Genomic DNA, 22,206 nt, shown 5'->3' on the forward strand with positions numbered 1-22,206 from the left:
TATCCAACAAAATGAAATTCACTGTGGTGAAAAGCAAAATCTTACGTCTAGGCAGGAAAAGCCAATGGTACAAGTACAGATTAGACGAAACCTGGCTCAAAAACAGCAACTGTGAGAGGGACCTTGGAGTCCTAGTGGACGATCACTTAAATATGAGCTAGCAGCATGCGGCAGCAGCCAAAAAAGCTAATATTGTATAAACAGAGGCATAGAATGAAATCATGTTAAAAACCTTAGTAAGGTCACACCTGGAATACTGCATCCAGGTTTTGTCACCACATTACAAAAAAGATGTTGAGACTTTGGGGAAAGTGCTGAGAAGAGCAACTAGGATGATTAAAGGCCTGGAGACAAAAACATAAAGAACAGATGCAGGATTTGGGTATGGTTAGTCTGGAGAAAAAAAGGACTAGCGGTGACATAATAGCAGTATTCCAATATTTGAGAGGTTGCTACAAAGAGGAGGGGGTCAGCTTATTTCCCAAAGTACCAGAGGACAGGACAAGAAACAAAGGATGGAAACTAATCAAGGAAAGATGCAATCTGGAATTAAGGAGAAAATTCCTAACACTGAGGATAATTAACCAAGTTGGTTAACTATCTAAAGCCTCCAGAAGTTGTGGGTGCTTCATCACTGGAGGTTTTTAAGAAGAGACTGGGCAGCCACTTGTCTGGAATGGTATAGGGGCTCCTGCTTGAGCAGGGGGCCGGACTAGAAGACCTGGAAGGTCCCTTCCAGTTCTATAACTTATTGTCTATGACTACAAAGCAGAATAGCTGAGCCCACAACACGCAAACCGAAGGCTAAATTCTGCTAGAGCTTTACCATGATGAGGTAAGGGGTGCTGGCAGCATCAGAGCTGATGGGTGGCTCTTAACACGGAGAATAGCAAAGCCACAGATCTTTGCAAGAGACTGCAGGAAGCTGTTGGTAAGGCAGAGGCATCTCTTTGGCCAGGCCACACCTGAACCTCCACACCCTGCACTGGGCTCACAGTGCCTTACGGCTGAGGGAATGAGGCCGTCCGGCTGGGCAGAGCTCTTTGGTGCAGATGTTGACAATGGGAGGAAGTCCAGAACAATTGCAAGAGTCTGTCACTTGCCAATTCCAGCAATCTCTGGAATTGATTCCCTGGTCTGGTCTACTTCGGGCTGATGCGCACTGATCCACTTCTCTCGTCATCCAGCTGCACCCTCCCGCCAAGTCTTCTACCTGGCACAGCTGTAGGGTGGTCAGTCCGAGCCCCGAACATCTGTTGGTCCAGAATCCTCTTTGGTCTTAAGTTAATTGAACTGTGTGAAAAATCTTGTTTTATAGTTTTTGTTTCAAATTGGAAATAATTTTGTCACAAGCACAAGTATTTTTAACCAGCTTAATTAGCCCTTGAAGATAACCCCTGAATTAATTTCTTCAGTCTGGGAATAGCTTTGGTTTCATGAGTTAAAACATGCTTTTCCTCTTTCAACTGGGCAATTTCATCTCGGGCTTTTTCTAGCTGAGCTGGATGTGGCCCCGGGGCCTCTCAGCTTGTTCCAGCAGACAAAAGTTGTGCTGTAGTTTCCCTCCCCCCCCCCCGCCTTGCCAGCTCCTCCCCCCCCCCCCGTTTCCATCCATCCACTGGCCGGTCCAAGGTGGCCGTTCTCTGAGCCGGCTGGGCATCTGAACCTGGGAGAAGAATTTCAGCTAGTCATCTGGGCTGAATCTTTTCCTCTGTTTGGTCCCCAGAGTGGATCTGTCCAAGGACCAGGTGTCCTTTGCTTTGGGATCACCCCATTAGCGCGTAATAAAGGCAGCAACAACCACCTGCCCTTCAGCCATAGCGCCATGATTTGGGACACTGTTTGACTGTCAGCCTAGGTTGACTGCTAAGATGGGCATCAATCCACTTTGCCCAAAATTTCCATTGCCGAGCGAGACCATTGTTAAGTGGGTTTTGCACCAATTTTCAACCTTTTCTGTCACAGTTGTTAAATGAATCACTGTAGTTGTTAAGTTAGTAACATGGTAACTTTGAATGGTCCCTAAAGTTGTAACTTTGAAGGGTTGTGAGTCAAGAGTCAAGCTTCCTGTCCGCTTTTCTCCATCTGAACTGACACAGGATCAGCACCATCTAAGAAGAAGGCTGAATTGCTTTCCTCAGCACCAGTAATGGTAGGTCTTCAGTAGACCCAGGCTTCATGGAAATCCTCTTGCCAAATTCTAGCTTGGTCCATTTTGTCTTCTGGTTGGAAGTATGCAAAAGCAGGAAGTATAAAGGCTAATTTTTTAAAAAATAACATTGTTTTGTTGCATTTAAAACTCCATGATGAGGGTGTTTTTGCCCCAGATTTAATGTGCAAAAAGGCTTTACGTATTCCTGGTGGGGCCAGCATTTGCTGGCTTTTGTGACTGTTGTGTTTAGCAGTCATCCTAAGAACTTTTGTTAATGTTCTTGCCTCGGAATTCTGATAAGTTCTCCACCTTCTCATGGTCTCTTTTTCACCTCCATTCTTCCAGATATTAAGTGTATTTATAACACCATAATAATGTTCATACTCAATCTGCCAGGAATTTTGCTGTGGAAATTTCCACTTCCATACGGACTATCCTGCCCTTCAGCTGGAAAGGACAGTCCAGCATTTGTTTGCAGATGGACATGGCCTGGCTGGCCTTTTTTATTAAATACATGAGCAGCTGGATGGATTTGTTCTTGTACAATTCAGATTTCTTTCTTACGATGTGAACAGGATGCAGATGGCAAATAAAAGACATTGCTGGAATGTCCAACTATCAGCTAAAAGTTGAAGACAAAGCCCTTCAGTGTGGACTTCAGCAGAGCCTGGGTCTGTTTCAGCCCTGCTCTCCTCCTTTTCTTTCAGCAAAGAAAAACCTTCTTTGTCTTATGCTTGTGGGCTAGTTTCAGATGCAAGAACTGGGCAAAATTCCTTCCTCCACAGTTTCTCATCACAAGGACTTTCCTTTGCTTTGGGGATTGGCACGGGCAATGGCATTTGAGCTTCTGCAACTGGAGTCCCAAGGTGCGGGATTTCTAGGCAGATGTAGAAAGTTGCGTTTGCCTAATTGTCTTCTCACACTATAAATGTTTGAGGAACCACAATATCATAGAGTTGGAAGGGACTAAAGAGGTCTCATAACGAAACAACAAACGGCAAGAATTGGCTTCCTTGTGGGTTTAAGTCCAATCCTGGAGTAGCAGAGGATAAGTTCTCTCCCTCTTCTGTGCCTCTCAGATGCTTGATGTCTGCCTTTAGAGGCCCACTCGAACCATCTCTTCTCTCTCTCTCCCCTCACATGAAAGAGATATCCTGTAACTCTCTTGGCTGCTCTTCTCGGCCCTTTCCATTCCCTCAGAATCCTCCTCCTACTGTGGCAACCAAAACTGGACTCGAGAGGGGTCTGGGCAGAGCAGCCTGGAGCTGGGCCCTCAGTGGCCTTCCCTCCTTCCTCCAGGGACACAGCTGTGATCAGCTTGGGCTCCGGTTCCTTTCTAGAGAAGAATCGCTCCAGGAGGCCTTCCAGTCCTGTGCAAATTGCAAAAATACCTTGCTACCTCCAAGTGATCAAAGAGCAAGAACAAGTTAGGGCCCAAACTGCTGGTCTCCATGTTGGAATCCAAATTGGGAGCCACGTGGGCACCACCCTCTTTGCCAAATTGATTAAAACCTTAAGAGCTGCATTTGTGCATCTGTTCAGCTTGGCCTGCTGTACGAGTCAAAGCCTTTGCTTAGTTTTACAAAATAGGATTGAATTCAGTAACGAAGTTAAGCATCGTCATCAACCTGTGGAGTGGAGTGGCCTGCCCCAACCCTCCAGGCAGACCATGAAGGGACTGCCAGGCTGCCCTGTCCACTAGCTGGCCTAAGCTCTCCCCACCAGCCCCTTCGTGCCCAGGCTGGCTCAAAAGGCCTCCGAGGACCCCAAAGGGAAGGCTGGCCTGGTCCCCAGCTCAGGTCTGCCCACCATTCTGACAAGGAGCCTCCTCTTGGGAAACGCAGCCAGGTTCAGCGTACATGGAAGAAAAAGCAGGTCAAAGTGTCAGCACAAATGACTTTTATTGACAGCCTGTGAACAATGACCATTTGCGTGTTTATGCGTGTTACATGGATCAGTTCTTCCAGCCTCCCCAATCAGCAGACAAGCTGCCAGAGCCGGTGTGCAGGAAATGCTTTTCCTCAACCCGGCTGCCTTCCCTGATGTGCCAAATACCAACCGCAGCAGATCGACTGGTAGCCCCCAGGAAAGGGAGGGAGGGGCTGTAGGAGTTAGCCATTCTCCAAGGAGTCTTTGGCAGGAAGCACGTTGGGGGTCCCCCCATGTGGAACCTGCTGGGCAGGTGGTTTCATCCATCTGCCTCTGCCCAGGGACCTTTTCCCCTCCCCCAAAGAGAGGTGGACAAAGTTTCATTGCTTCAAGTGGATTTGTTGGCCATTCAAGTCTCTGAACGTGGATTGATGGGTAACAAATCCAGGAAAAGGATCATTTTTCTCTCACCAGCCTGTTCCTGGCTTGCTGGATGGCTGTGCCAGAGAGAACCCCAAAGGCCCTCCCTGTGGAGAGCTACACCTAATGCCTCCCAAGAGTACAAGTCAGAGGTAAGAAGGCAGCAGTGGGCCTGGCCTGGGTGCCTATCAAGGAGAGCCTCAGAGAGCCAAGAAGCAGAAAGGCGGGGGGGGGGAGCATAGAGCTGAGTGGTCACCCAACCAGACCTTGGCTGAAGCATCTGTTCAACCTGAGTTTTGTCTCCAGAGGGTTCAAGCAGAAATAAGTATGTAGGAGTAGAAATATTTATACAGTAGAGATACTCCACATTTAGCTTTGTAACCAAAGAAGCTCTGGAAAAAAGAATGTACAAAAATAGATCAAGGTTTTCAGGATGTCAGCCCCTCAACCTTTGGCCAACTGGCCACTAAGGATGCCCACTGCTGGCCAAGCCAGCTGCTGCAACTGGCATGAGGGGGTCTCCCTGCCTCCAAGGCCCAGCCAGCAGGTCCAAATACCTGTCTCTGGAACACATGCAGAAGAGGACCCACAGCTCCCAAACAGTGAAGCCTGCACCTGGATCCCCATGGAGGGATGATCTTACAGCAAGAGCCGCCTCTCTTCTCCTCGCTTGACCAGGCCGACAATCCCTCCAGCCAGCAGTGACAGCTTCCAGCCTTGGCCCTGGGCTGCAGCCTCACATTTGGGCCCCTGCACCTTCCCTGCAGGGGCCCAGGGTGTCCTCCAGCCAGACGCAGAAGAAGAGGAGCCTTTTCTCTGGCTCTGCCCCACAGCAGCCCCCCAGCTTCAGACCCACTCCTGCAGGGACCGCTTGCAGTAGAGCAGCATGTGGGGCCGGCCCTTCCGCTGCAACCGCACAATGATGTAGACCAGGCCCAGGACGCACAGCAGCAGCAGCAGCAGCAACACCGCCATGACGATGCTCACTGTCAGTGGGTAATCGTTGATGTGCACCACAATGTCCACGTCCCCACCTCCCTCCTCAACCGGCCCCCCACCCTCCTTCTCCAAGACAGATTCCTCTTCTTCCTCCTCTTCCAGACCTGGGCGGGGGGCTGCAGTGCCCTCCTCCACTTCCTTGTCCTGCCGGGGCTGGAAGGGGGGCCTTCCCGTGTCAGGCCAGCGACGGCCAGGGTCCGGATCCACAGCCGCCTCCTCCTGACAGCCCATGAAGTCTCGCAGAATGGACTTGGGGTAGCCGGGCTCTGTTTTCAGCCGCTCATTGTTGAATTTCCAGTACAGCCTGCCCTTAAAGAAATATGTGTAGGCTGGAAGACAGCAGGAGAGCAATGTGTCAGGAAGCCCCCCAAGCCCCTCATCCCCCACTACATCTGTAAGGCTCCTGGGGCCCTTTGCTGTGGCATCTCCACTGAGCACCTTTGGTGAGCACAGCTCTGCACAAAGAATGCCCTGGACTGTCTGTATTTCGCAAAGCATGGCTATTTAGATCCACACCATCCTGACTTCCGGAAGGGCCGTTCCACCAGTGCCCCAGCATCATTTCTGCCCCTTGAAAAAGAAGGGCGGCAGGAAGAGGAGCAGAAGGGCGAGACAGGAGGCAAGCAACAGTGCCAGGTCTGAGGGCCTTAGTGGCTGTGTTCACCACAGTCCAGCCAAGGGAGAAGGACCAACAAGTGAGACCCGACTGCTATTAAACTGGATTACCTAAGGATGCTGGACTTGGACATGACTGCAATTCACTCACAGACCCTGGAACTGCAGCCCAGAACATCTGAAGGAGGCCAGGTGGCTGAAACCCGCCCAAATGGATGATAATTTTAATGAAACTACACCTAATTTATGTAGGGCAGGCAGTAAGCAAATTGGTCAATTGTTTCCTACAACTCATTTTTTTCCAAGAACAAATTGTTACGTCGCTTACCTCAAATTCTTTGGGACGGCTTCATTTGTCCATTCTCCCTCAGGAGTTTCTCCCTTGGCCAGCCCCCCACTCCGGACAAGCTGTTTGCCCCCCACCCCCCAGGTGACCTTCCCATCTGCAGTCATCCCCTCCCCGGACTGTCATTTCCCGGGCCCGCCTGCCCTACTTACCAGCATCGGGGCTGAGGAAAGCACCCCTGGGGGCAGCAGGAACCCCCGCCCAGACGCTGACCTTCCTTGGGTAGCCATGCCCCACGGAGCTCCCATCCTCATTAAAGCGCCAGTACCTGCAGGGAAAGGGCAAACCATGAAGGGAAGCCCGTCTGAGGAAGAGGGGGGGGCGATGTGCCACCCGTGACTCACCTGTCTCCTCGGAAGAAGAAGGTGTGCCCTGTGGGCTCCCACCACACGGCCGCATCCACTCTGTCCTGAGGCAGGCCCAGCCCATAGCTGCTCAGGGGCTGTGGGTAGCCGGGCTCCAGGTTTGCCTCTCGGAAGAGCCAGTACTGACCGCCTGAGGAGAGGACAGGCAGAGAATCAGGCCAGCCCAAGAGGGGGCAACGGCTCCACCCGTGTCAGGAATTGTGCACCGGGGAGGCCTTTGTGGGGGAGACTGCAGCAGCCATTTGATACCCCGAGGGGCTCCCGGGAGAGCCCAGCCTTCTTGTCCTCTGGAGGATTGGGGCCCCCCTGCTCCCCCGAGGGCTGCTGCTGTTTCTCCTTCAAAACCTTCTCTTCTGGATGGTGGTTCCCGATGACGCCCTCGGGGCTGCCCATGCCTTCTTCAAGCGGGGCCTCCGAAAAAGGGCCCAGGTGCAACCAAGCTAGGAGGGGATCTGAGCCCTCCCAGGGCGGGGAGGTTCGGCTTGGCTGATCCAGGCCCAGCCAGCCTCAGCCTTTGTGCTGCTGGCTACAACCCCGGACCCTTTACTGTGTGGCAATCCATTTCACATCAAAAATTCCAATGTTCTTTTCTCTGATTTACTGGAATCAAATTTCTGAGAGAAGGATGAAATATATAAGGCTTTGTTTCACTAAGCTGTCGTAAAAATCATAGCCTTGGAAGTTCCTTAAGGATCTTCTAGTATAGTCCCCAGATGCCACACTTGCTTTGCCCCGATATCCCACCATCTCGAGTTCCTCCTGTCAACCACATTTAAAGCTAGCAGAGAATCCTGTAACTGCAGTTTCTGTTTCTCTCATCTATCCTCACCCCAAACCTGAGTCTTTTGTGCTGATAAAGACACTGTTGACTTACCTTCCTCTTTCTCCTTTTTTCTATGGTGTCTCTTCTTTTAGAATCAGCTCTATCCTATAAGTGCTTTATTTTAAGAATAAGTGTTCATCCACCAAGTCTCAGCAATAGTTAGCGAAGGGAACCTATTGCCTTGTATGAAGATTTCACGTTCATTTCAGCTGCCTTTCTGTCCTGGGGGCTAGGACTGGGGAAAGTTCCCAGGTTCTCCTTGGCCTGCTAGCTCTCAAGCACCACCACCTGGACATCCCCACCACCATCTGGACCAGGTGTGAGCCTGCGAGCTTTGCCTCCTCCAAAATAACTTGTCATGGGGGATGGTTGGACAGCAAGAAGGGCCACAACTGAAGAGATGGCCAAAGCCACCTCCAGCTTGTGCCCCTGAAGACTGCCTGTCTAGTGCCCATGAACACGATGGGCCCCTTGGCCTACCTGGCCACAGAGGGGCCGTCTGAGCAGCCGCCCAGACAGGCTCTGGAGCTGGAATCAGGAGAAGACGTTTCTGAAAGACCAGGCCAGCCAAAGCTTTGCTTTCTCCTCCGGCTCATGGGTGCAGCCCCTCACCTTTAAAGAAGGCAAATCGCCCGTCTTGCCTCTCGTAGGCAGCGTCAATGTTCCCAGGAAGCCCCCTCCAAAAGTACCCAATGGGCATGGGGTAGTTGTCCAGCACCCGGTTGTGTCGGACCCTCCAGAACCAGCGGCCCTGAAAGGAAGCAAGCAACCCCCCAGGAGGATGGTTGTGCAGCTGTTGTGCTGCTGCTCTTCAGAGGAATAAGAGGTCTTGAAATGGCATTAAGAGGTAAGAATTATTAAAATAAAAAACAAATGACAATGTAACCCCGAAAGCAGCAAAGCCCATCCTTCTTTCTCCCTCCTGTTAAGTCCAAACACCAGACCCTCCAGTGGCGTGCAAGGGGGACACTTTCCCCCTCCCTCAGTGCAATCCAAACAGAGCCGCCCTCCTCCGGAAAAGGAAGCAGTTCCATCCACCCCCCTCCTGGTGAGCAGACAAAGGCTGAAGACTCTGCGATCATTGAAAACGCAAAGCAGAAAACCTGCACTCTGCAAAAGGGCCACCAAAATTCCAGATGTGCAATTTGTTTTCCTATTTTGGCAGAAACCCTTTCCAACATTTTTGCCAGAGGGGAAAAAAAAGTAAGGGGGAGGCAGAGCTATGGTGAGTCCCCTAAGAGACACGTGGTGCAGGGGTCCCCCTGACAGGTGGCTCTCAGAAGGATGTGCCCTGGATCGGGGCCTTTCTGCAGGTACAAGAAGGGCCCTCCAGGGAGCCTGTCTTTATCACAGCAATTTCAAATTTTTCAACTGAAGCCATTCAGGAGAATTCATCACTAGCAGATGTGATGATGGCCACAGACTTGATCAGCCTTTAAAAAAAAAAAAAAAAGCTGGCCAAGTTCTTGATTGGTCAAGAATTGATGGACTTGAACCTCAACATCACTGCTGGGTGAATGCCCACTGGAAGAGATGGGAGGGGATTACGTCTTCTACTTGCAGGTGTCCAAGAAAGCTGGCGATTGTGAGGGACAAAGGGACGGACCAGCTGGCATCTGAGATGGCGTCATTTGGGGCCGGAAACCAGGCGAGCAAATATCAGGTCCTGCACCCACAGTACAGGATGCCAAAGCAAGCGTGTTTGTGCTCTTGAGAAAGGGCCCGTTTCAGAACTTGGTCCTGCAGTGCCAAGCGGGGCACTCTTTTTCCCTGAAGCCTAGACCAGCCCTCCAGAACCAGCCACCTGCACTTCAGGACAAACTGCCCAGTTGGCAGAACTGCCAGGATTCCCCAGCACAGAAGTCACCACCCTGAAACCTTCATGAGAAGCAAAGCAAAAAGAAGCACCTTGAAGACAAACATCTCTCCACGCAGAACGGTCACGGTATCAAAGTTGCCATCGCAGATGTTGGGCTCCAGAGCGTCAGGGGGGCCGGCCTGGGGAGGGCGGTTTGGCTTGTCTGGGGGCTTCTGGTCTGGCTTCCGGGGTACCACAGTAGGCAGGGACTTGGTGGGCTGCTCTCCTGGCGTCCCTGAGGGGAAAGGAAAAGTCCAGCACAGAGGTCACCTGGGGTGGAGGGAGCCTCCTCTGGGCAGGAGCTCACTTTCTTTGAAATGTTGGCCTCTTTATGGTTTATACTACGCTGAGAATGGCTATTGAGGTTAACAAGGACTGGTAGTTTTTAAAATGATTTACACTTAATTACACTAATAATTAATGAAATATTGAGATTTTTAATCTATTTCTATGGTGTACTGCAAATGAAACATATGTGCATATGTTTATCTACTATGTTTCCTTTTTTCCTTCCTTTCTCCTTTTTTTAGAAATGCTTAATAAAAAATGCAACATAACAAACTTTGCCCTCCAAAGGCCACAATGCCTAGGCCAAGCTTGCAAAATTTCCTTTGAAATTGCTCATGATAGAAAAAAACAGGATGTGTATGTTTTTGAAAAACCGTTTTCCAAGGCTGAAACGGGTACTTGAGCCCTGCTACTTGGGGCGTTCTGGAGGCTCAGAAGGAGTGCCAGGAGAGAAATAAACATTTGTTTACAACCAACTCATCCTCCTTCCAGCAGCAAAGTACCCAAGTTACGCTCAGAGGGGAGAGCTGCCAAAAGAACAAACCAGTGGTTGTCATGGGATGCCTGAGGCTGTTTTCAAATAGGCCAAATCTCAGATGGAGCACCTATCCAGCACCAAAAGCAAATATTTTCACCCTCCAACAGAAGAGAATCTCTGTAGATCAGGGTTGAGTTGTGGAGTCCTTGGTGCTCTTTGAGTTTGGCAGTTGCCTTGTACACATTTTTATCCCTCACCAGACAAGAACGTTTTCCAGCCTCCGCCAGATGCCAGGCAGTTCTCAAGACAGAATGGTAAATATCATGAAGATGGTTGCAAAAATCATCATCTCTACTTGGTCACTGCCAATCAAGAGATGAAGAAGGAAACATCATCCCTGGCAGGCAGCATCTTTAGATACCTGCCATGCAGCTTGGAACATTTATCCTGCATCCCTCTTTTTTTTTTAACCTGAACCCTACACAGGTGCACCCAGCGCTACACTCGCTTGCTACTTACCATACAGCTGCTGGATGCCCCGAAGGTCGTCTTCTGGCAACCTGAAGTGGTCTGTGTCCATCCACTGGTAGAAGGGAGCCATGATGGCACTTGGGTTGCTAGAGTGCTCCAGGCCTAATGAATGGCCGAGCTCATGGATGGCCACCAGGAAGAGATTGTTTCCTGTAGATAATGACAAGATCTGTGGGGTCTGAAGGCCTGCAAATTCTGCATCCCACTGATCTACGCTTGCCCAGTTACAGGGCAGGAAAGCCAAAGGAGGACCTTTGCACTGGAAGGAAGAACATCCAGGGCAAACAAAGATTCTGCGTTAAGAAACACATGGGCCAGCAGCTGGCTTCTCCCCTCCCTCACTTTATCTTCATGGAAAATAGGGAGAGGGTTGTTTGACTAGCAACCTGGAATGGGCTCAACCCCCACTTATCCCTGTTGCATTAGTGGTGGCTCCACCTGTCCTGCAGGGCCTCTCTCTCTTACCTCTAGCCTTCTCCCACCCAGGACAGCTTCCTTACCCAGCACGTCCCTTTTGTCCAGCGTCCAGGGCTCATCCAAGTCAAAATGAGCGTCTCCTCCCATTCCAGGACCTGGGAAATAGGCATGTGCCAGGAAGCCCCCGGTGCCGTCAAAGGGGGAACTGTCCCCATGGAACCCCGAGGCAAAGAGCACCATGATGTCTGCCTCTGCTCTCCTCTTCTCTCTGATTTCATTGTAGGGGATCTCCTGGAAGACCAGTGGGGTCGCTTGGTCCCAGACACGGATAGCCTGGCGAATGGCATCGTATGAATGGAAGAACCCCAGTTTCTCTGTATAGTTCTGGATGCTTCCAAAAAAAGAAGGAGGGGGTGGGAAACACAGAGAAATCTTACTGCCTCTGGTTAGAAAGTCCTCCAGGGAGCCCCCCTCCTGTAAAGCCCCTTTGTCTCTCAGCTCCCCATGCTTCAACAGCTGGTCTGCAAGGTTCCCCTTCCCCCCAAGCCTTCCGAAAGGGAGAGCAAGAGAACAGCAGGCTGAGTTGCAGAGGTCAACAGCAGCTTCCAGCAAAGTTGAAGGGTGGTCCTGTGGCAGAAGAGCAGCCGAGGACAGTGCTGAGCTCCAGAGAAGGCAGAGAGCGGAGAGTGCCTTGAAATGCCTGTCTTGCTACGAGGACGCGTCACCGCCACTTTTTCCCACAGGCCTCACCTTTGTCGCTTGGTTTTTCCGCCACTGAACCTCAGTTCCGTACAGGTTTAATACATCACAGCGGCCACCTCTCTGACCAGGGTGTGGGGCATCTGATGAGGTGGGCCATTTCCCACGAAGGCCACAGAAAACTGCTCAGACTTTAGAGTCTTAAGAGAACCTATAGGAAGAATGCTTCTTCCAGGGATTCCAGACACCGTTGCTATTCCAAGCATCTGTACAATCAGAGCGCCTTTGACAACATAATTCAGGTGCAACTCGGACAATTCAAATTCAAAATGCAAGAATAAATCTGCAGACTAATGTAGGATTCCTAATCTCCAAAGAGGTTACTTCGTTCTCCTGGAAGCAAAGAAATGTCCCTGCTGGTCTTGGAAAATTTCAATCTCCCCAACAAGGAATTGGCCTTCTGAGCGGAGTGTTGGACTCCTCTCCGTGAACCTCATCCCTGTCTCCAGCCCTTCCCGTCCACCTTTGTAACCCTCTTCGGCATCCGAGTGTTGCAGCCATCAGATCCCGGCATCTAGCCAATGTATGTGAACCTCTTTTCACTCAGCATTTTAAAGAGTTGCAACTGGGCTGCCTCCCAGTAGCTCCACTTCAGGCCTCAACAGCCGGACATACGTACCTGAAGGTCAGGTGCATCTGGCTCCACCTTCGACCAGTCAGTGCATATCGCTTCCGCCTCATGTTAGCTTTGACCTGAGCCCCAATTTTGTCAGGGACTCCACACCGGGGACGCTTCATCCACCTGCGAGTTACAACAATCGGGGAAGACAAGCAGCGAAATCAAAAGGTTTTCCTCGCTGGACTTGCAGCCTGCTGACATTTTTAGAAAACAACAGGAGAACAACGGGGGCAACGGCCCTCGGGCTCTTCGGGGGCTGCACAGACTCCGCGAGCCCAGAAGCCGCCCTGCCCGCGGCCTCTTCCCCCTCTGGGACCCCGCGCAATCGGGGCGAGGCTCCCGTCCCCGGGCCTCCCTTTGCTTTTCGGCCACCTTAAAGGGGCGCTCCGACGGGAAGGCGCGAGAGCGCAGCCCTCTCCCCGGGCCGAGCCCCGACTTCGAGCCGCCGAGGGGCCTCGGGTGCTTCCGAGGGCTGCCCGCGGGGTGGGTGGGGGGCTTCGGGCCCCCGGCCGCTCCATCCCAGGGAGCGAAGCCCCCCGCCGGGCGCCGACTCGGGAGCGCTTCCGAAGCCCCGGCCGGCTGGCTCGGCAGGCGGGACCGAGGACCCCCCCCCCAGCGAAGGCGGCGCGGACCGGCACTCACGCGCGCGTCTCCTGGTCCAGCACGCCGGTCACCGGGATGCCGTAGAAGGCCTGCATTTCTGCCAGGGCGGCCGCCAGGCTCCGGGCCGCGCGCAGGCTGGAGGGCTGCTGGCGGGGCGCGGGCAGGTAGCCGTAGGAGCGCAGCCAGGCCTGCAAGGCAGCGAGAGTTGCGCCCGGGGCCGGCCGCGGCAGGTGCGGCGGGCAGGAAAGCCGCTCGAACCGCAGCCGAGTCGGCGCCCACCCCATCCCTCGCCGCCCCGGCACGCCCGCCACCGCGGGAGGCGCCGGCCCGCACCCACCTCGGCGTCCGCCTCGCTCAGCACCGGCCCCGCCGAGCCCCGCGGGAGCAGCAGCGGCAGCAGCAGCAGCGGCAGCAACCGAGCCCCGCCGCCCATGCTGGTGCTCGCCCCGCTCGCTCGCGCGGCCGTCCCCGCCGCCGTCCCCTGGCCGCTCCGCCCGGCCGTCCCCTGCGCCGCCGCCAAGCGCCGCCCGCTGCGCCCCTGGCCGGGCTTCCGGCGGGGGCGGCCAGGGCTGCCGCCTAACGGCCAGCGGGGCCGCAGCGGGGCTCCCAGCCGGCCGACGCGGCGGCCACTCGCAGCACGGACCGGATTCACCCGGGGCTGGGTTGAGCCGCTCGGGAGGACCCGCCGGTGTCTCTCAGCGGGCTGGCCGGGGAAAGCCCCTCGAGGACCGGGGGTGAAGTGCCGGCCGCCTGGAGGCGCCCTGCAGGCGGAACCTGTCGACGGGCGCTTCGGGGGACCCAGATCCCTTTTGCCCCACCGGGGCCGCAGCCCAACAGGACCCCCGCTGAAGGGTTGCAGCTCTTTGTCAACTACAATTGCAAATTAAATTTCTAGGAAACTGGAGGTGAATTTCACAGGACAAATACAGGGATGAGATGCACTTTAAAGAGGCTCTAGTTAAGTCCTGTCAGTGTCAATGCAAAAACTTCACAATACAGTTGAGCACCACAGATAGCACAAGAGCTAACGTGCAACCCTTCTAAGCGTAAAACACATCTGTGTTTAAGCATTTGATACCAAGTTTGCTTTGCATCTTGGACAAGCCACCAGGATTTGACCAGCCTGCACGATATGGACAACACTGAACTGAATTTGCACTGGCCATGGATAATCTGCAAATACCAGTATCAAATTGTGACTGCGGGGCCAAAAAACAAATATCCAACATATAGTGACAGAGTACCAAAATAGAGCCTATAAGAAGCAAAAAATTATATCTGCAATCCAGACATGTTTTATATTTTGTATTCCTCTTGTATTTTTATTAAAATGTGATGTGAATGTTCCACATGATTGATAGAGACAGACAGACAGACAATCAATCTGGTCTTTACTCGTTAGTTGCAAGAGACATAATGTATTAGGCATTGGAGAAATTCTGGCTTAACATTCACATTTCGTTCTGGCTTAGTATACTTACTATAACAAAATATATTACATTTATTACAGCTGCCCGCTCTCACAGAATATAGGCAGCTTATAAACACAAAACAATAGTTATAAACATAACAACCCCCAGGCAGTCCCGACTAAGACAATCAAATAATAAACCCATCGAGGGTCTTACCAACACATCAGCCCCAGGCCAAGACCCACATCAGCTCTAGAGGGCATCTGGGAACCCCAGGGGAGGGTGGTCCCAGGGGATGGGGTGAGCAGAAAGGCACACTTCCTTAGTACCGTGACATTTAACAGAAGAGACCTGAAGCCCACCACCAGGACATTGGCAGTAATTCCCGTATCCTCAAAAGGCAAGGCTAGTGTTGGGGGATCACAGGAGCTAAAGTCAGCACTGAGATCCCAATTAGGGAGGGCCAATAGAAATTGACTAAGCCAAATGCTTGTAACATTTCAATTCTGTAATCTGCCCCCACCAAATTTCTCAACCAGCATTTTGATTTATTGCATTCAGAAGTTTCTATCTTGGATCATGAAGATGTGAGAAACAAATCTCAAAATTACCTAGCTTATGCTCTTTGGGGGAACAAGGTTAGACTTTTTCCACACTGCCCAGTTCCTCTCAAGAATGCAGGGAAACAAGCATAGATCAAATGGAGTTTACCTTCTCCAACTCTTGTGAATTGGGCACATCTGAATGCTGTTCAAGGCCATTACTGTGCTTTTGATGGACAAATGAAAGGTTGGGGGGCCTTTAGTTTGGATTTTGACCTAGAGGAATTAAGTACTTTGTCAGTATGTGGATAGGAGAGCTAATCTAACTCCAATGCTGCGTACATGTTTCTTATTTTGTGCCTGTTTATGATTTTTTTTCCCCCACAATTCAAACAGAACAATCAAAGCAGGTTCTGAACAATCATTTATCCAGGAAGCTTTGGCGAACCCCTTCAGCAAAGCGCCTGAAACCGACAATGAAGAAAATTGGCTCTCCTTTTCTCCATTTCAACTGTGGCTCACTCTGAGAAAGACCAGACCCCATGCCTGAGACATCCCCCTAGGGCCTCTCACCACCCCTGGATCAGCCTTCTACAAGACAAAGTCCTCGGAGAAACATCCCACTGGCTCCCTCTCACTCTCAGAAAGCCATACTTTTGTTTGCAGCTGAGAACTGGAGTGAAGTAGGGCCTGGCCTGGCAGAGGTCTGAGGGCATTAACTGTCTTGGCTTTGAAATGGGCTCTTGGAAGGTCCGCTGCTGCCGAGTGCAGTTGACTCCAAAGGGACTTTGTGGGAATCCGGTGGCACCTCAGCCCATCTTTGGAAAAGGGCTGAAAGTGCCTATCGCAAGTCGGCTGATCTTGTTCCTGGACTTCTCTATTGCAGAGGGAACGAGAAAACCTTATTGCCAGATTTGCAACGGACTTCAGTCCCAGGAATTCGCAGCAAGTAGGTAGAGTCCTCAAAGCCATCCACAATCTCCTGCAACAATAGGAAGGCAAAGTAAGAACAGCCTGGCAGAATTTATCAGCTCAACCTTTTGCCTCCAGCTTTGCTCAGTTCTTTGGCTATCTACTGGCCCCAACCTCATTTCAAGTTGCTTAAAGCCTTCACAGCTGGATCCCTGCCAACTTCGGGAGCTCTCCTCACATGAGCCTCCATCCGAATCCCTTGCTCTGTCTTCCATCACTAAAACAATTGCAAGGGCCAGTCTCTTGGAAACTCCCTCTAGAGGGGAAAGGCTGTGTGACTTTGGCATACCTGCATACTCACTCCAGGCTTCACCATAGGTGAACAAACAGGATCTTCTAACCTGACTGGTAGGGATCTGAGTCTAACATGGATCCATCTTGAACATGTCTGAAGTTTGAACTAAGTCCATTTCAAAACTGGGACACAGAATGACCTGTATAGAGACCCAACTGTCTCGTGTAGCTCCCTGCTAATGTCAGGCACATACAACCAGGGCTGCAAATGTAGGGTTCAAGCTGACTACTTTGTTGTATTCTGCCTATAATACAAGAATCTCCCTATACTGCTTGCCGTATCTTGGGAACTAACAGATAAGACCCCAAGGAACTTTGGGGGGGTTAGGCCGAGGTCTCTTGTGGCTGTGCAATCATTCAATAGTAGTTCCCCACTTGATCCCTCCTCCTTGCCTGGCAGGGTGTCTCCCAACAGCTAAAGGCTTCCAGGCTGGTTACCTGCATTTCCTGAATACACTGGCCTCTGAGGGCTTCCGACATATTCCCCACACACCAGGCAAGGCTCATGTGGAACGAGGGATCCTATGAACAACCACCAGTGGTCAAGATCAGAGGAAGGTCCACCAGCATAGCCAAGCGCAGCAGGCAGAGACCCAGAATCCCAGGCAACATTTAAATTAGAGTAAATTGGAGCCATATCTTATATTCTGCATTGCAATATGGTTCAGAGTTCATAAAAGAGCAGAGGTAAAAAGATCAAATATTGGTAACTGAATCAGTATTCTGATTCTACCCTAAGCACAGTGGGGGGGGGGGAACAGGAAGATGAAGCTGTTGAAAGTGCATTTAAACAGCTGCTTAATTGATTATTCAAGAGTTACTGTTCAGCTTCCTCTAGAGACTCATTCTAAAGCAGTAACTTCCTATTTCCCCTGAGACAGCTGCAAGCCTCACCTTGTAAAAAGGCATTAGGTTAAATTCCTCCATAACTTCATCCACTTCTGAAACCAACTCCAACATTTGAGAATGTCCTGAAGAGACTTCTAAGCCAATAAAGGTCCTGCAAGAAGATTTTTAGAGAGTAACTTGCAGCAGCTCTTCCATGGTCAACATCTTGCACGGATGGCTACTCGATTCCCAAACGCAAGAGAAGAGCACATGTTGGATAGGATCCACTGTTCAAGTATGTCAAGAAGACGACTGTATTACAGAAGCACCACCTGCATTGGCTGAGGACGATTTAATGGAGAAAATCTGCTGAGCAGGGATGCCCTGGACCTTGGCGGGGGCTGAAAGGAAAGAAGGGGAAGTGCTGGCAAAATGGTGGGGCTGATGGGATCTGCTGTGCCTGGAACCACAGGGGGAGTTGTCCCTGTTAGGATGAAAAGACACTTCCACCCCCATCTGCTGAAGGGGGAGCCGATTCATGCAGAACATTTCCAAGAGAGCTGCCTTCCCTCTGCCAGCCACCGCAGCCGTTGTGCCATGGGAGCCAATGCCCGTCCTCTTCAGGATAGGGGCACATCCATTCAGGTACCGTCAAATTTGGAATGGTAACAGGGGCAGGCAAACCCCCTGAACAGGGACTCTCCTGGAGCTGGAAAGGCCACAATGGAGTTGCTGAGACCATACCTGCCTGCCTTCTCTCACCTCCCTCTGTCTGGTCTTCCTCTTTTTCACCTCCAGAAATATTTTGCTAATGCAACTGCAGCAATCATTCCACACTGATGGCTGGCTCGTTTTAGTCCTAGCCCACAGGACTCTCTACATCTCTCTGAGGGGGGAGATCGACAATTGTTCACCCACCTTGTTTTGGTCTCATTGGTGTACACCTTCACTTGATCAGCTCTGAAGGTGAACCTGAAACACAGCAGAGATTCCAACTAATATGGAAATGAAAGGCAGAAACACCCAAGAGGACTGCAGGTCACGGCTATTTCTCTGCTTCTCCGCGACTTTCTGATGACACTTCCAAGCTTCAAGCCCAATTCAGTTATGCTAATTTAATCCCTGTGCTACTTTTCCCTCATTTACTGCACGCTAAAATTTGGGGATGCTTGCCTAATTTATTTACTTGTTCAATTTCTATGGCCTCCCATCTCAGTCAATCACCCTGGACGGCTTACAATTCAGAAAATATATTACAATTAAAAATGAAAAAAACATTTTAAAACAATAAAACCAGTGAAAAACATTGAAAATATCTAATTCCACATCCACAAGAGCAAGAGCCAGTTAGGAACACAGCCAGGAAACGGAGCCCTCGGCACATTCAGAGCCCCAGGCTGGCAGAAAGGACGGGCTTCTAGGGCCTTACAATAGGCTAACAGAACTGGGGCTCTTCTGATCTCCAAAGGTCACAGTTAACGATGGGAATGGAAGCTTGCAAGCTGCCAAGCAAATCACCAGCCTCTTGCCTTGTATTGATTTGCAGCAACACGTTGGGCCCCACAGAGCCCTCCTGGGACAGCCAAGGGCATTTTGGCAGCCAACCTGCTCCGTGGCAAATGGCACCTCGGTCATACTAGCCATGTCCTCCCATGGCAGCCATCTTGCAAGGGCCCCCCTACATCTTATCAGGAATGTCCCTGACCCCAAAAACTGACCGCTTCCACGTGTGGGAAGTTCAGCCAAGGACTCCTGAAGAACTGATGCCTCTCAAGTACCAGGAACTGCAGAGCACGTCTGTTATTGGGCGAGCAGGGGACCCAACCTCAACAGCAGCAAGCAGCTCTGCGGTTTTCTTGCCCTCTTATCATATCTGGTGAAAATTAGCTGTCTTGGGGCAAGAAATAAAAAAAAACTCTTCATAGATAATTTTTTTTAAAAAAAAAAAAAACCAAGAACCTTCCCCTCAGAATGGCCAACACAAAAAACAGGAAAGAAGCAGAACTTTCTGGCCCCACTTGCACTTCACAACATCACTGTTTTACTCTTTTGTGACCGCAGAACAGAATTTCTCAGTCTCAGCAAGATTAAGATGTGTGGCCTTGTGGCTGGCGAATTCTGTGAGTTGAAGTCCACATAATTTAAAACTTGCCGAGTTTGAGGAATGCTCTGCAGAAGGAAAATGCCACTGCTTGCAGCCACAACAGGCGTCCCCTTCTGCAGGTTTTTGTGTATGCTTTCTCCTCCTCCCCAACAGGCATTTATCAAGACCTGATGGGCCTCTGTTTCTGCATTGCCCGTATCTGCTCGTCTGCTCTTGTCAGGAGCCCACCTAATCCCCAGGTAACCTCCCCAAAGCAGCCTGTAAGTCCTACCCTTTCAATCATGATAGGAACTCACCACCAGCATGGTCAATGGGCCTCACCTGTGGCAGGAAGCCAAGCGTTCTTTGAGGGACTGGACAAAAAGGTTGATCCAGTGGTGGCGCAACACCACGCTTTGAGAGAGGCTGATGTGGAATTCTTCCTGTCGCATCAGCAGAGGCACGTAAGTGCGCCCACAGATTAGGAGAAGCTGCAGTAAATCCAGAAAGTCCTCCCCAGCTTCGTCTGTAGAAAAAGCAGAGCACATACTCTTAAACTATATGACCTCATTACCCCTTTTCCTGGTCTCAAATAATACTACCACTCAACCCAATTTCCCCCTCCCAAAGTCTATTATTTTATGCAAGCATCTCAACAGCAGGAATCCCAAACAGTTCACAAGCAAGCAATTACAGGATGTGCCCTAATAATGCCCAGTAAAGAATCACTGCCTTAAATGCTTTTTGCCCTGACCAAGAATGCCAGTGTCAAGACTGATTTGCACTTTCACCAATATTCCGCTTCGCTGGCAGCTTGACAAAGAAAAGGGATGAGGTGGAATGGAATGCCAGGGTGGGGGCAATTGCACCTGAGCACTGTTTGCTCCTGTGAGAGTGTGCCCAACCCAAGGACACACTGAGCAGGTGGACTAGCGTGGCTCGCTGGTTCCCATTACAAAATGAACAGAAGTGATTGGTGAATGTAATGGACTGTAGGGAAAGGGAGGGCTCAACTATGTTAGCTTTTGCTTCTGCACAGTCCTTCTCCCTCTGGAACCCATTTGGGTCCATCAGTTGCCAGGGAAGACCACTCAAATGGGTCCTGTCTCCCTATAGACAGGGATGGCATAAGAAAGTCTCAAGGATACCAGGTCGTGATCTGACTATGACGGGTTTCTTAAATTTTGCAATGCATTTCTCCAATCAACAAAGCACTTATTAGGAAAAAGTAATGCACCAACTGGGCACATTCAAGAAAAAAATACAGAAGTGCTTCATTTTTTTCCTAGAAACACAAAGTTCTTTCATTGCTTTAGAAACATTTGGAAACATTAGTGTTCTCTAGGCAGATTAGAAGCACAGAAAGTGCTCCCAGTGTTCCACTCTGCTGAAGGCAACCATAAAGATTCCTCTTCAAAGAGGAAAACATCAAGAGAGAGAGGCTTACATGGCATGTACACATGGGTTGCCCAGTTGCCTCGTTCATGAGGAAATGTCCGCAGGCGGCCTCCATGTTTACTGCAGTCATCCACCACCCTTTCCTTCTCTTCCTCATCTCTGAACATCCTCTGCACGCTGTCTGGCAAGGGGAGGGAGGACCCTGCAGCTCTGCAAAATGGAAACTGTGGTCTCACTTTGTCAGTTTCTACACCAGGATTAAGAATAATCTGCCCCCAGATAACAGGACGTCGTGGCCTTTGCTATTATTAAAGGAGGCCCCGAGCACTTTCAAGAAACTTCTGGAATCTGAGAAGTCATCGAGCTTATTTTAACTAGGGCGATGGTCCCCGGGCTGCTTCAGGCGTTATTAAGGCAACCCTCTCCGAGTCTGAGCGAGAGACCAGCGCCGTAGGGAGAGGCACAAGCGCCCTCTCGCCCCACCTGTTCACGAGCCCGGAGCGCCCCGCCCGCTCCGGCTGGCCGAGTCGGGCGTGGCGGAAGAAGAGCCCCTACCCTCCGGCAGGGAGGACGGGCGCGGGGGAGCGGAAGGCTTCGTCCCCGGGCTCCTCTTCCTCCTTCGGAGGGCGCCCAAACAGAGGATCGCTGCATGTCGGGCGCCGGGAAGCGCCTCGGGCTCGCCTGCTGCCCGGCGGGGAGAGATCGCGGCCGCCCGCCGGAGCAGGCCGAGGGTCCCCGCTGCCTTTCTCCCGGGCGACGGCCTCGCCCTCGCTCTCCGAGCCGGAGCTGCTGTAGTCCACCAGCGCCGCTCTCATGCCGGAAGCGCGAGAGGCGACCCGGAAACCGAAGCGTCACGCATGCGCAGAAATGATATCTTGGCCCACTGGTGAGGACTTACAGCCTATAGAGTCGTCTCCACCGGGAGACGCAGGGAGAAAGTAGAGCTACTTAATTTATTTTTTGCATCTGTCTTCATGCAAAAACAAAAAACAGCCTAGCCTTCACAAACAGTCCTATTTATTAGGAATAAAACTCGAAGTAGACAAGAAATGGTGAAGGAACACCTATACGCACTAAATGAGTTCAAAGCACCAGGGCCGGATGGATAACGTCCCAGGGTTTTGAAGGAGCTGGCAGACCTGATCTCAGAACTACTGAGCCATACTTTTCAAAGATCCTGGAGCACCGGGGAAGTACCAGAGGACTGGAAAAGAACCGGTGCAGGTCCCATCTTCAAAAGAGGGGGAAATGACATTTCAATTCGAGTTCCCAGAGATGGCTAAATTGACTGTTTTGATTAAACAAAAGAATATAAGTACTTTTGTTTCTACGTGGAACCACTTCTAGATTTTGTGCTTGAGGTGGGAAAAAAATGAAACTTTTTGGGTTTTACTGATTAGATTGATTTGTTGTTATAGAAATGGCTAGTTTATACTATTATGAAAAAGTAAAAAGTTGAGGTTCAATGTACTGCAACAAAGGAAGTCGGAAGTCAATGCCTTTTCTTTTTTCCCCCTTTGCTTTTCTTTCCCTTT

The 22,206-nt window shown here is 51.0% G+C and overlaps 2 protein-coding genes across 7 annotated transcripts; both read right to left on the reverse strand.

Moving 5' to 3' along the window:
- Positions 1 to 4,031: 4,031 nt before the first annotated feature.
- Positions 4,032 to 13,655, reverse strand: MMP15 (matrix metallopeptidase 15). Its single transcript, XM_039353632.1, has 10 exons — positions 13,480 to 13,655; positions 13,182 to 13,330; positions 12,540 to 12,662; positions 11,245 to 11,552; positions 10,733 to 10,894; positions 9,498 to 9,682; positions 8,202 to 8,340; positions 6,746 to 6,896; positions 6,554 to 6,669; positions 4,032 to 5,769 (listed from the first exon to the last, which is right to left on the reverse strand). Exons 1-10 carry the CDS (start codon positions 13,573 to 13,575, stop codon positions 5,288 to 5,290), a joined length of 1,911 nt encoding a protein of 636 aa, XP_039209566.1. The 5' UTR covers positions 13,576 to 13,655; the 3' UTR covers positions 4,032 to 5,287.
- Positions 13,656 to 14,436: 781 nt separating this feature from the next.
- On the reverse strand, positions 14,437 to 21,936 carry USB1 (U6 snRNA biogenesis phosphodiesterase 1). 6 transcript variants are annotated; one of them, XM_039353634.1, is made up of 7 exons: positions 21,227 to 21,896; positions 20,721 to 20,881; positions 19,616 to 19,799; positions 18,109 to 18,162; positions 17,257 to 17,362; positions 16,801 to 16,884; positions 14,437 to 16,078 (listed from the first exon to the last, which is right to left on the reverse strand). In XM_039353634.1, exons 1-7 carry the CDS (start codon positions 21,484 to 21,486, stop codon positions 15,974 to 15,976), a joined length of 954 nt encoding a protein of 317 aa, XP_039209568.1. In that variant the 5' UTR covers positions 21,487 to 21,896; the 3' UTR covers positions 14,437 to 15,973. The 6 variants fall into 6 exon arrangements, with proteins under 6 accessions (XP_039209568.1, XP_039209574.1, XP_039209570.1 ...); XM_039353640.1 differs by having other exon boundaries at positions 21,155 to 21,369; XM_039353636.1 differs by lacking the exon at positions 16,801 to 16,884 and having other exon boundaries at positions 21,227 to 21,919.
- Positions 21,937 to 22,206: the final 270 nt, after the last annotated feature.

The sequence above is a fragment of the Crotalus tigris genome, unplaced genomic scaffold (genome assembly GCF_016545835.1).
Source record: "Crotalus tigris isolate CLP2741 ecotype Arizona unplaced genomic scaffold, ASM1654583v1 scf7180000018525.42219311030:4301911, whole genome shotgun sequence".
Lineage (NCBI taxonomy): Eukaryota > Metazoa > Chordata > Lepidosauria > Squamata > Viperidae > Crotalus > Crotalus tigris.

Bases quoted from the DNA above. Each gene is read 5' to 3' on its own strand.
- MMP15 (XM_039353632.1), bottom strand. From the start codon at position 13,575: ATGGGCGGCGGGGCTCGGTTGCTGCCGCTGCTGCTGCTGCCGCTGCTG. The intron at 11,553-12,539 runs GTACGTATGTCC...TTTTTTTGGAAG, and splicing joins CAGATGCACCTGACCTTCAG to CATCCAGAACTATACAGAGA. The intron at 10,895-11,244 runs GTAAGGAAGCTG...CATTATCTACAG, and splicing joins GGACAAAAGGGACGTGCTGG to GAAACAATCTCTTCCTGGTG.
- USB1 (XM_039353634.1), bottom strand. From the start codon at position 21,486: ATGAGAGCGGCGCTGGTGGACTACAGCAGCTCCGGCTCGGAGAGCGAG. The intron at 19,800-20,720 runs GTAAGCCTCTCT...CTTTTTCTACAG, and splicing joins AACCCATGTGTACATGCCAT to ACGAAGCTGGGGAGGACTTT. The intron at 17,363-18,108 runs GTGGGTGAACAA...ATCTTCTTGCAG, and splicing joins ACCAATGAGACCAAAACAAG to GACCTTTATTGGCTTAGAAG.